General features: G+C 37.3%; 1 protein-coding gene across 2 annotated transcripts; it reads left to right on the top strand.

Annotated features, from left to right (window-relative positions):
• The first annotated feature begins 345 nt into the window (after positions 1-345).
• On the top strand, positions 346-11,491 carry Bcl10 (BCL10 immune signaling adaptor). Of its 2 annotated transcripts, none has more exons than XM_046443269.2 (3): positions 346-653; positions 7,512-7,800; positions 10,143-11,491. In XM_046443269.2, the coding sequence occupies exons 1-3, from the start codon at positions 597-599 to the stop codon at positions 10,493-10,495; spliced, it is 699 nt and encodes a 232-aa protein (XP_046299225.1). In that variant the 5' UTR covers positions 346-596; the 3' UTR covers positions 10,496-11,491. The 2 variants fall into 2 exon arrangements, with proteins under 2 accessions (XP_046299225.1, XP_046299224.1); XM_046443268.2 differs by lacking the exon at positions 346-653 and adding an exon at positions 1,047-1,173.
• The last annotated feature ends 103 nt before the right edge of the window (positions 11,492-11,594 follow it).

Genomic DNA, 11,594 nt, shown 5'->3' with positions numbered 1-11,594 from the left:
AGAGCAAAGTCTGGGAAAAGGGGAGGAACCCGAAGACAATGACAGCCGAGATCAGACTCCACCAAAGCAAGCACTCTGCGAAGGCGGGGAGTGCCCCCTGGGCTGAGCCGTGAGGGCCCAACCCACAGAAGATTCCTTATTGGGAGGCCACCCAACGCCTCACGCCAACGACCTGAGGAGGCGTGGCTTGAGGTGTAGTCGTCTATGGGCGGAACCACTCCGGAAAGCCCGGGTTCAGGGACAGAGACAGGCGGTCGCTGATTGGCTGTCGCAGAGGGGGGCGGGCTCCACAAGACCCGCCTCTCCGAGGGGCGGTGTCTGCAAATGAGCCACTAGGAGAGGGAAGCTCTTCTGCCGCGAGGTTACGCTGGCGACGAGGTAGGTTTATAACGCCGTTGGCCCAGAGGCTGAGCCGGAAGCGCTACAGTTTGACCCCCCAAGTCCCTGCTTTTTAAGGGACGGCCCTCTTTCCCCCCGCCCCGATCTGCTCCACTTCCTCTCCGCCCCGGTTCCCGGAGGCGAAAGCCCCTGGTCTGGGCGGGGCGGCGCCGCGGAATCCTCCGGCCCCGGAAGAAGCGCCATCTCCCACCTCCGCCATGGAACCCACCGCGCTGTCCCTCACCGAAGAGGACCTGACTGAAGTGAAGAAGGACGTGAGTAGTACTACCTGGCCCCTGGTGCGGTTGGGGGCGGGCTACAGTCCGGCGGGAGAGGAAAGCGGAAACCCGGAGTCGCAGGACGCGGAGGAGCCTCTTGGTAGGAAGAGCGGAAGTTCCACGCACTGGAGGACCGCAGCGAGCCCTGTATTGTATTCAGAGACCTTGGTGGAAGTGGTGCCCAGTGACCAGTTACTCGACGTTTGAATCACTAAACGTAGGGCTTGGATTTTAAACCTTTTCCAGCTGAGAGTTTGTTGACAGTCATCTTGCCGGTTCATCGCCTATTTCATGATTCTCCCCCCACCCCCTTTGCCACTGTGCTCTTGGAGCTACGTTATTAGGGAAATGGTTCAGGTTCTTCGTTGAGTCAGACTGCCTAAGTTGCAATCTCACTCTAGAGCAAAAGCTGGATCAGATAAAAGATCCCATGCAGTGGAGCAAATACGTGAAACTCTTCTTGCAAAGGGGACTGGGGACAGCTCAACAGCTGAAAGTGCAGCCTGGAATTCCCCTAGTAAGCAGACGCCCACATATTTAAATAGAGGTGGGGGGGGGGAGACGTATACTTGTAGCTCAGAATTAATTTAAAGGTAAACGTAGAAAATATTCAGTAGCCAAATTCTGCTGTTCTGCTTGGAAGAAGCAAGCAAATTACATGACACTTTGGGGCTGATAATGTGGTTCTAACGGTTTAAAAAATTAAAACTGCACAAATCTAAATATTTAGTTTATTTAGGTATGACTTGTTTCCTTTTTATTTGCTTTTAATTGTTTTATTAGATGAAGCATAAACACCACTAAAAAGTACTTTATATTAATTCTAATTACTTTTACTAAATCATCTTTGCAAACTTGCTAGGACAGCAACTTTTTGAATGCTTATCCCACTTAAAATCCCTTTTTCTTCCCTCCTCTGTATTGTTTATTATACTGTACTCATAATTAGAGTTGCTGTGACTCATTAGCAGAAGGAAACTGGATGTGACTAGGGATTGTGCCTTAGTTTCCTCATTCACCGGAGATTTATGGAGCACTTATTGTGTGAAAAGTAGTGCCCTTTGGCCTAGAAGGCAAAAAATGAAGGCTAGGCCCATATTTTATATTCTAGTTGAGATAAGACTGGGATACTGAATTATTTTAAATAAGTGTTGTCTTATTCAAGATGCCAGTAAAATCTGAGCTTGAAGAGCTAGGTTCATTATGTTCCAGATTCTTCATCACACAATTTTCAATTTTTCCACTTAGTCTTTACAACAACCTCTAAGGAAGACAATTGCTATTATCATTTTACAGCTCATAAAACAGGACCTGAAAGAGAAGTGAGAAAGTTACACCTGTGTATAAATACAGATGCAAAGAAGTACTTCCAGATCTTTGTAGCTCTCTTGTTGATTCATTAATGTTATCCATTTCCATAATTTCAATTTATACTTGTATTGGAAAATTATAACCTTGAGGAAACCTATGGATGAGTTTCAAGAGGTCTATGAAAAAACTTTTAATTTTTCCTAGATATTTGTCATGTTTTCAAAATTGTTAATGAAAACTTGGAAAGTTTGAAAATCATCCTTTGCATATTTGACCTTCCTTCTCTCTCAACTCTAGGACCTTATTTCCAGTTGTCTACTGGAAATCTAGTTTCTATGTTCTACAGATTGCACACCTTTTATCATCAAGAGTTGAACTTTTCATTATCATCTTTCCCCCAAAGTTGTTTGCTGTTCCTTCTGTATTTTCTGTTTGATAAATGATATACATTTGTGTCTCTGAGGATAACTTTCTGTTTTCTGAGGTTTTACTTTCTGTGGTTTCACTTGCCATCATCCAAAAGTATTTCATGGAAAATTTCAGAAATTCATATATTTTTAAATTGGGCATTAAGTAGCATGGTGAAATCTTATACTATTTTGCTCCATCTAGCCAGGAGTGTGAGTCATCCCTTTGTCCAGATTATCTGTGCTGTGTACATTACCTGCCCATTAGTCACTCAATAGCTGTCTCAGTCAGATTATCATGGTATCACAGTGCTTGTGTATAGGATTTGGTATTGTCCAAGATTTCAGGCATTCACTGGAGTCAGGGGTCTGGGTTGGGGTCTGGTCCTCCAGGAGCTCCCATTTCTTCACTATCTCCTCCTCCCCCTCTTCCTCATCTAGTTATTTACCTTATCCTTTTGGTTGAATTTAATTCATCTTAATAAATAAAAATTACATGACACTTTGAGGCTGATCATTATCAGTTGGTTCTAACAGAAAATTAAAATTTAAGACACGCTTTTAATTTTAAAAGAGCTCAATTTCTTGGGGGAAGGGAAATAGACATAAAATGATTATTTTAAGTCACAAAATACGTGTGCAGTGAATTTTACATTTATCTAAAACACAGTGTGGCACTCTGTAAGTACAGGGTATTTAATATTGAACAAAATATACCTGGTTCTTGCCTGTTTTAAACATATAGCTCATTAGAGTTGAAAATATATATGTGTGTATTTACAAATTATGTTAAGTGCTATGAAGGAGACAAACTGGTGCTGAGACACTAACAGGAAATCTGCTTGAGATAGCATGGTCATTGGATATTATATTTAAACTGAGTCCTAAAGAACTCAGTATGACAGAACTAGGGGAAAACATTCTAGGCAGAATAGAATTTGCTACAGACTTAAAACAGGCAAGACCTTGGTGGACTTGAGAATATTATAAGAAGGCAAAGGTGAAGTTAAACATGTGTCCAGAGCCAATTCATGTTTTTTCTCCCAGGTATAGTAGAAATTTATTGAAGAAATATATATATATATATATATATATATATATATATTTTTTTTTTTTTTTTTTTTTTAAGACTCCTCTACCTATTCTGTGGGCTTGAGAACAAGAGTAAGAGTAGGGAAACCAGTGAAAAGACTCCTGGAATTTGTATAGATGAAAAATGATGGTGGTTTGGATCATGGTGAGGGCAATGGAAATAGATGGAGCACAGTTCCAGGTACATTTTTGAAACAAATGATAAATTGAATATGAGAATTGGGAGAGTGGAATCAAGATTGGTCAGGGGACATGTCAAGCCAATTAGATCCACCAAGTCTAAAGGTCAGAAGAGAGGTCTAAGGGAGAAATAAAAGTATGGGATTGATTGATTTCACTTAGGAAGTTGAGTGGTAAAAGACAAAAGGGTTTTCTAAGACCCTTTAAAAAGAAGAATTTGAAAAAACTAGCAGTTAAGCCTTAGAGATTGAGTGTAGTATTCATGTAAGACAAGAATTATGTTTCAAGGAGGGAGTGGTCAACTGTGTCCATGCTGCTAAGAAGTAAGATGAAGATGAAAAAGGAACTGATTTGGTAATAAGAACATCATTGGTGGCTTTGAGAAGAATAATGGAAATGTCTGGGGATGAACTGGAGATGAGGTAAAAGAAGAGACCTGATGTATAGAAAAGTGAAATATAGTCACAAGGTACTACAAAGACAGAGGAGAGGGGTACCTGTCAAATCCTGGGAGATTAAGGAAGAGCTTTTCAAAGGAGATGACTTGAATTTTTTTTTCCCCCTCCTGGTACCAGGAATTGAACTCAAGGGGTGCTTAACTACTGAGCTACATCCTCAGCCCTTTTTTTGTATTTTATTTAGAGACAGGATCTTGCTTAAGCCCTCACTAAGTTGCTGAGGCTGGTTTTAAACCAACAATCCTCCTGCCTCTGAACCACTGGGATTACAGGCGTGCACCACTATGCTGGCAAGATGATCTGAATCTTAAAGGATGAATAGGGGCTTAGAGTTTGAAAAAAGAAAAAAAGACAAAGGTGACAACATGAGTAAATACGGAGTAACAGCAGTTTTAAGGGGAACATAAAGTTAAGAGATCAGAGGTAGTGAAACCATATTATCAAGAATCTTTCCTTAAAAAAAAAAAAATTAAAAAAAAAAAAAGAATCTTTCCTACAATAATCAGTCATTATTTATTGAGCATTTATTGTATGTCAGATACTGTGCTAAACCTTCATCTACACCATCCCATTTAGTCTTCCTAAATGTTCTACAAGTTGTTTTCATCATTATTTTATCAGTAAGGATCCTGAAGCTTTGAGTGATTAACTAAACTTGCCCCAACTCTCAAAAGATGCGGCAGATTCAAAATTTGAAATGAGATTAACTCCAGAACTATGCTTTTAACTTCTCTACTATTCTGCTTGAATTTTATCCCATAAGTCACAGAACGATTTTCAGTTTTTAAAATATTAACATCACTGCGGTATTAGAATTTATATGATACTTTAGATTTACATTTTCTTTTGATAAGTAAGAGATCTAATAGATGTTTAAAGGAGTAATTTTAGAAAGAGGAAGGAAGTAGGAAGTATGGTTAGGCTTCTATTGTTAGTCCATGTGAGATATGATAAGGACACGAAGTAGGGCCAGCAATAACAATAGAAGTGATGAAGGAGCAGATTGTGTGTGCATATATGTGTGTAAATATGTATGTGGTTGGTTGGCAGGACCTTGTGGATGGGTAATTGGATGTGGCAAGTGAGTGACAGAAAGGAAGAGTTTAAGCATGAGTTCTAGATTTATAGCATGGCTGAATGGATTGTGGAACTTCCAAATGAGTTGAGAATGTCAGGGGTAAAGAAAGGGGGAAGATAATTTAGTTGGGGTATGTCACATTTGAAGTATATTTAGGATGTCTAAGTGAGGAAGGTCTTGATCATATAGGTGGTAAAATGACTATAGATGAGGTTTTTCAAGGAGTTCATCTTTTTTAAATATAATCTTTCTTTGCATCCTTACAACTTAGATTCATACATTCAACTTATTCTATGTAAGATGATTGTAGCAATCTTCTGATTGGCCTCCTTTCTCCTTTGGACTCCCCCTAGTCCTCTGCAAATGTTTTCTTATTGCATCTTTGATGACTCTTCCTTTCGAGTATAGGGAAATTTGTGTCCTTGAGCATGTTGTAGAAGTCTTCCTATGATGTAACACTAGTTTTACTTCCCAACTTCATTCCTCTCAAACCTTTCATACACATCTGTGTTCCAGCTACACCCAGACTTCTCATTGTCTTTTGCAGTTGCACATCTTCATGCCTTTAGCTCAAGTATAGCCTCTGTAGATTTCCCAAGTCCTGGGGATAGCTCCTGCTCACTCTATGCTTGCCCAATACTTGACCTATAATCTTTTGTGGGGGGGCCATATCAGTAATCTGATAGTTATTGTTTTGCATGTGGTATGTATTCCCAACCTAGACCAGAAGCCCTTTGAATACAGGATTCAAGTTTGTTCATTTTTGTTTACTCGGTGTTCCGCACTTGGCTTACTAGGAATTTAGATACAAAAAAAAAATCTCTTATATGAGTAAATACTGTATTTCACTGCATAATTGTTGCCACAGCATTAATATACATTCACAAGTATTCTGTTTACCAAAGACAGTTTAGTAATGAATATTTTTTAAGTTATACTGGCACAATTTAAAAAAGAAAAGGGATTCACCCACTGGGCAAACCTCATATTTTTATTAAAAAAAAAAAAGGCATAAACTCTGCAGTGATTGTATAGTGAAATACAGTTAATGCATGTAGGAATTCAATGAACTGAAAACTATACGATGTCTTCACCCAGAAGACTTGGTGTATACTAGGATGCTGATGATTCCTTCTATTGCTTTTAGGTCATCATTTTTGAATGTGAGTCAAATAAATCATCATTGTCATCATCCCTACTATGTACCAGGCACTTTTCTAAACACTTTGCATATAATATTTATTCCTTACAAAAATTAAATGATGAAAGAGACACAGAAGAGTTAACTAACTTACCTAAGGTCACATATCTAGTACATAGAGGAACTAAAATGCAATCACTGACATCAGATTTATTAATGGCATTTATTAAGTCTAACACAGACCTGATTTAAACAATGTGCAATATATACATGTATCCAAACATTACATGACACCCCATTGATATCTATACTTTTTGTGTTTTATATATTAGTTAAAAAAATATATAGGAACAAATAATTTTTTTAAAAACATGTATTTTCTGCAGATTAAGCCTATTCAGGCACTTCTTAGGTCTAGACTTGTTTCTCCTGTCTCCTTTTTCTTGATTTATATTTCCTAACATTCACTTTCCCTTTAGGTTCCTCTCCCCACACACACAACACACATTACATATCTCCCCTTCTACCTAGACTGACTCAGGAAGTTATAGTTTTTCTAACCAATCCCAAAGACTGACACATTATGGGCTCTTTTAGTTTAGGAGTTTTGTTTTCTGTTTGTTTGTTCTTAATGGTTTCACTCTAAGGAGATGGAATAACTAATAACAAATATGAGAAACTTAAAAATTATGAGGCTTCATACTAAGTTATCCTCCCTGTTTCTGTTTAATTCTGAATTCCTTGCCAAATGGTACCTAAAATGTGCAGTAGTCTGTTCCTATCTTTACCACCACAGGTGAACCTAAGCAGACCTTCCTATTTCTAAGGACCTGGGCTCTCCAGATTTGACTGGCCCCTCTTTAAACAGCCTGGTCTTGGTTTTCAGGTGGGAAGGCAAGAACAGAACCAGGCAGAAACAGGAATATCTGAGAACTTCTTATACCTACTTGAACTTTCATCTTAATTCACATGCATTTTAAGTGACCTGAGCCTCCTGACTTCAGAACATTGTCTCACACCAATTGAGATTCCTAACTAGAACTAGGAATGTAGCTCAGTGGTTGAGTTCCTTGCCTAGCACACATGAGGCCCTGGGTTCAAACCCCAATACTTGTGACTACTTATTAGTTACCTGTGTGGTTTTACTAGATGTTACAAAATAACACTGAAACATATTTTGTCTTTTAGGCTTTAGAAAATTTGCGGGTTTACTTATGTGAGAAAATCATAGCTGAGAGACATTTTGATCATCTACGTGCAAAAAAAATACTCAGTAGAGAAGACACTGAAGAAATTTCTTGCCGGACATCAAGTAGAAAAAGGGCTGGAAAATTGTTAGACTACTTACAAGAAAACCCCAAAGGACTAGACACTCTTGTTGAATCTATTCGGAGAGAAAAAACACAGAACTTCTTGATACAGAAGATTACAGATGAAGTGTTAAAACTTAGAAATATAAAACTAGAACATCTGAAAGGTAAGGCATCTTAGGTTTCAAAGAGTTAATATAACAGTGCTTTTTTTTAATATTTATTTTTTTGGTTGTAGTTGAACACAATACCTTTCTTTTATTTATTTATTTTTACGTGGTAATGAGGATCAAACCCAGGGCTTATACATGCTGGGCGAGCGTTCTACCACTGAGCCACAACCCCAGCCCATAACAGTGCTTTTCAGAAAAGTAAAATAAAGTGCAAAACAAAAATTGGAAATAATTATTATTATTCATTTTTTTACCATATGTGATATCATTACATTGCAAGAATGAAATATTCAGTATCCTGTATTCGTATTTATTTAGCAATATCATTTATAGATAGATGATGAAAGTAATCTCTGAAAACACTGTACATCGCATATTAAGAATTGTATATAGGAGAAGTACAACTCTGCTAATTCTCTTACCAGTTGATCACAAGATAAAGTTATTGGCATGTGTTTATAGCAATCATGTATGTACACACAACTTTAAACACTAGAGTCACACAGTTTAGCAAGGCATGAGAAACATGAGAACTGAGACTGATTAAGGGAATAGCATTACCTCTCCCATTTCACTTTCACCCCAGAGCACGCACACACTGATTGAAATACTGTGCTTCTCTTTCTAGAGCACTAATTTAAATCTTCACATGATATAGCTTTACTCCATTTGTTCTTGGCATTAGAGATCAAGAAATGAGAAATTTAGGGATCTGCCCTTAGGGAGCTCATAGTCTGTATGTCCTTACTGAGACACTTTGAACGTTTCCCCTCATGAGCCATATATAAGTTTCTGTAGCAAGGAACAGAGTGTAAATGTATTTTGAAAAACTAGTGGGAAAAAATGACATGTAATATGTATATTGCACATTGTACTAAAATTTGTCAACTCAGGAGTTTCCATTCCTTTAACGGGTTGAATATTTGCTGAGCCTAACAGAAAGATAAATTGTACTTGTAATTATTCTTTCAATTCTGGGGTTAAATGTCAACTAGACCCTTCGGATACAATAAAATTGTTTTATAGGAATAAATACTTGTCATTTAAGTAAACTATTATGTTGAGAACCCAGGGTATTATCTATCGCATTAAGGTTCTCACTTTCCCACAAAATAGTCGTGGAATAAGAATGAGTTACCTGGCTGGGTGTGATGGGATACGCCTATAATCCCAGCGGCTTGAGAGGCTGACGAAGGAGGATCAAAAGTTCAAAGCCAGCCTCAGCAAAAGCGAGGTGCTAAGCAACTCAGTGAGGACCCTGTCTCTAAATAAAATACATAAAAGGGCTGGGGATATGGTTCAGAGTCATGTACTCACAATCCCTGGTACAAAAGAAAAAGAAAAAATTACCCATCTCTGTTGGTAATAATGAGATGACTTCTAAAATCCTTTTGAGTTCTAATACACTATGATTCAAGAATCAGTAATTGCCATTGATCAGCTCATAGCATATGCACTGTTTAAATTTTGTTTTTATAGGCCAATTGGATTTTGTTTTTTACCAGAATGCTAAAAATATTAGTTGTGAAAACTATTTTCTTATTTTATGAAAAAAAAATTAGGATTGCTTCATTTTTTCCAGGTCCTTCAGTGTTTAAATATGTAAATATACATTAAATTATAGCATGCTAGTTAGCTTCTTTGAGACTGCTTCCTTATCTAGAGAATGTGATTTTTTAAGAAAAGCAAATGAGATTGAAATGGATTATGACAGAATTTATAAATTGCAATTTAAATTCTGATCATGTGGTAACTAGTTCATAGTCTTTTTTTTTTTTCCCTTGCTACTGAGATTGAACCCAAGAATGCTTAACATTTAGCCACATCCCCAGCCACAGCCCTTTTTTTGGAGTGGGGGGTACCAGGGATTAAATTGAGGGGCACTTGACCCCTGAGCTATATCCCTAGCCCTATTTTTTTTTTTTTAATTTAAAGACAAGGTCTCACTGAGTTGCTTAGCACCTTGATTTTGCTGACGCTGGCTTTGAACTCGCAATCCTCCTGCCTCAGTCTCCTAAGCCGAGTAGCAAAACCTTGTCTCAAAATTGTAAAATGGGGAAAAAAGGAGGGTGGTGTCTGAGTCCACACCTATCTTGTAACCTCTATTTTTTGTACTGGGAATTGAGCCCAACGTGTTATATCACGGAGCTACATCCACGGCCCTTCTTACTTTTTATTTTGAGACTGTCTCACTAAGTTGTCCAGACTGGCCTTGAATTTGCCATCCTCCTGTCTCAACCTCGAAAGCAGCTGGGATTATAAGCATAGGTATGACTGAATTAAACTCAGATTTTTTTAGTTACTTTTTCATTTATATCTGAATAATTTTATTGTAGGACTGAAATGTAGCAGCTATGAACCTTTTCCAGATGGAGCCATGAACAATCTTTCTAGATCAAATTCAAATGAAAGTAATTCTTCTGAAAAACTGAGAGCATCCACTGTCATGTACCATCCAGAAGGAGAATCCAGCACAGCTCCCTTCTTTTCTACTGACTCTTCTCTGAATTTGCCTGTCCTGGAAGTAGGCAGAACTGAAAATACCATCTTCTCTTCAACTACATTTCCTAGACCTGGGGACCCTGGGGCTCCTCCTTTGCCACCAGAGTTGCAGTTAGATGGAGGAACTTGTGGAAGCTCTAGTGAGATGTTTCTTCCCTTAAGATCACGTGCTGTTTTACCACAATGACACTTTACTGCCTTTTAATTTTTTTAGTAGTGACAAAAAAAATGTTTTAAAGGATATGAATCTTTTTATAAAATAATTATAATGATTTGCTTCCATTTGATAAATGTCTTTTAAAACAATGTAAGTATACTTTGTAAATATAATTTTTTAGAATAAAAGAAGCATACTTTTGGAATAGCTAAATGTAAATCATGTTGATCATGTACTTTTCAGTATTTTTTTTCATTTTTTGGGTGGTTTAGTACTTTGAAATTTTTTATATTGTAAGGTAATTTTAATAGGGAACATTTCTCTATTTGGAAACAGAAAGACTGGGAATAGTGTTCTCAATGCATTTGTACAAGAACTTTTCCGAGTATAGCCTTTTCAACCCATTTACCAGTAAATTTTCAGCATTAAGCTATTTCTATTTGGCAAGAAGCTGACGACTGATGGGAAAGCTGCCAGTAAACTGAAAAGAATCTCTTTCCCACTCATTTGGTCTTATGGGGTCTTCTCCTGATTCTGGAGGAACATATGGAGTTTGAGCCACTTATGATCTGTTTGCCAAAATTCTTACTAACCTTACTAATTGATACTACTTTCTTTGGGTTTTTACAGTCTATCCTTTATAATTTTCTTTCTCCAAAAAAATATCTCGGTATGAATCTCATTAGATGTAATTTGGTGAGATTTTTAAAAATACTTTCCCTGTATTTTTCATTCTTTTAATGAGTACCACTATACAGTTGAAATGGCTAGAACAAATTGGTTTTGAGATGTGTGACAATTCTGTTTTCAATACTATTTGAAACAGTTAGGCCATTAGCCAGATTTATCTTATTCTTGTATAACAAAATTTAAGTAATTTCACACATATAAATCTTATGTTCTCATTGTCTTCATTTAAATTATAATTCTACCAGTTTCCAGACATTCACCTCCTATATATTCCTATTATTTTAAAAACCTAGAAGTGGAAATTTGCTATCAACAATAAAAGTTTTTTAAAATGTAGTGATATGTTTTGGAGTTTCAAATTTTTCAATAGGGAATGTCTAAAATACCACCACCCAGGTAGAGGTTAGTTTTAATACTGAATTTCTTTTAGGCTATTGAA

This window comes from Marmota monax, unplaced genomic scaffold (assembly GCF_021218885.2).
Source record: "Marmota monax isolate L192 unplaced genomic scaffold, Marmota_monax_Labrador192_F-V1.1 WCK01_AAM20220418_F8-fsc00046, whole genome shotgun sequence".
Taxonomy (NCBI): domain Eukaryota; kingdom Metazoa; phylum Chordata; class Mammalia; order Rodentia; family Sciuridae; genus Marmota; species Marmota monax.
This window is presented reverse-complemented; position numbering and strand designations above follow the sequence as displayed.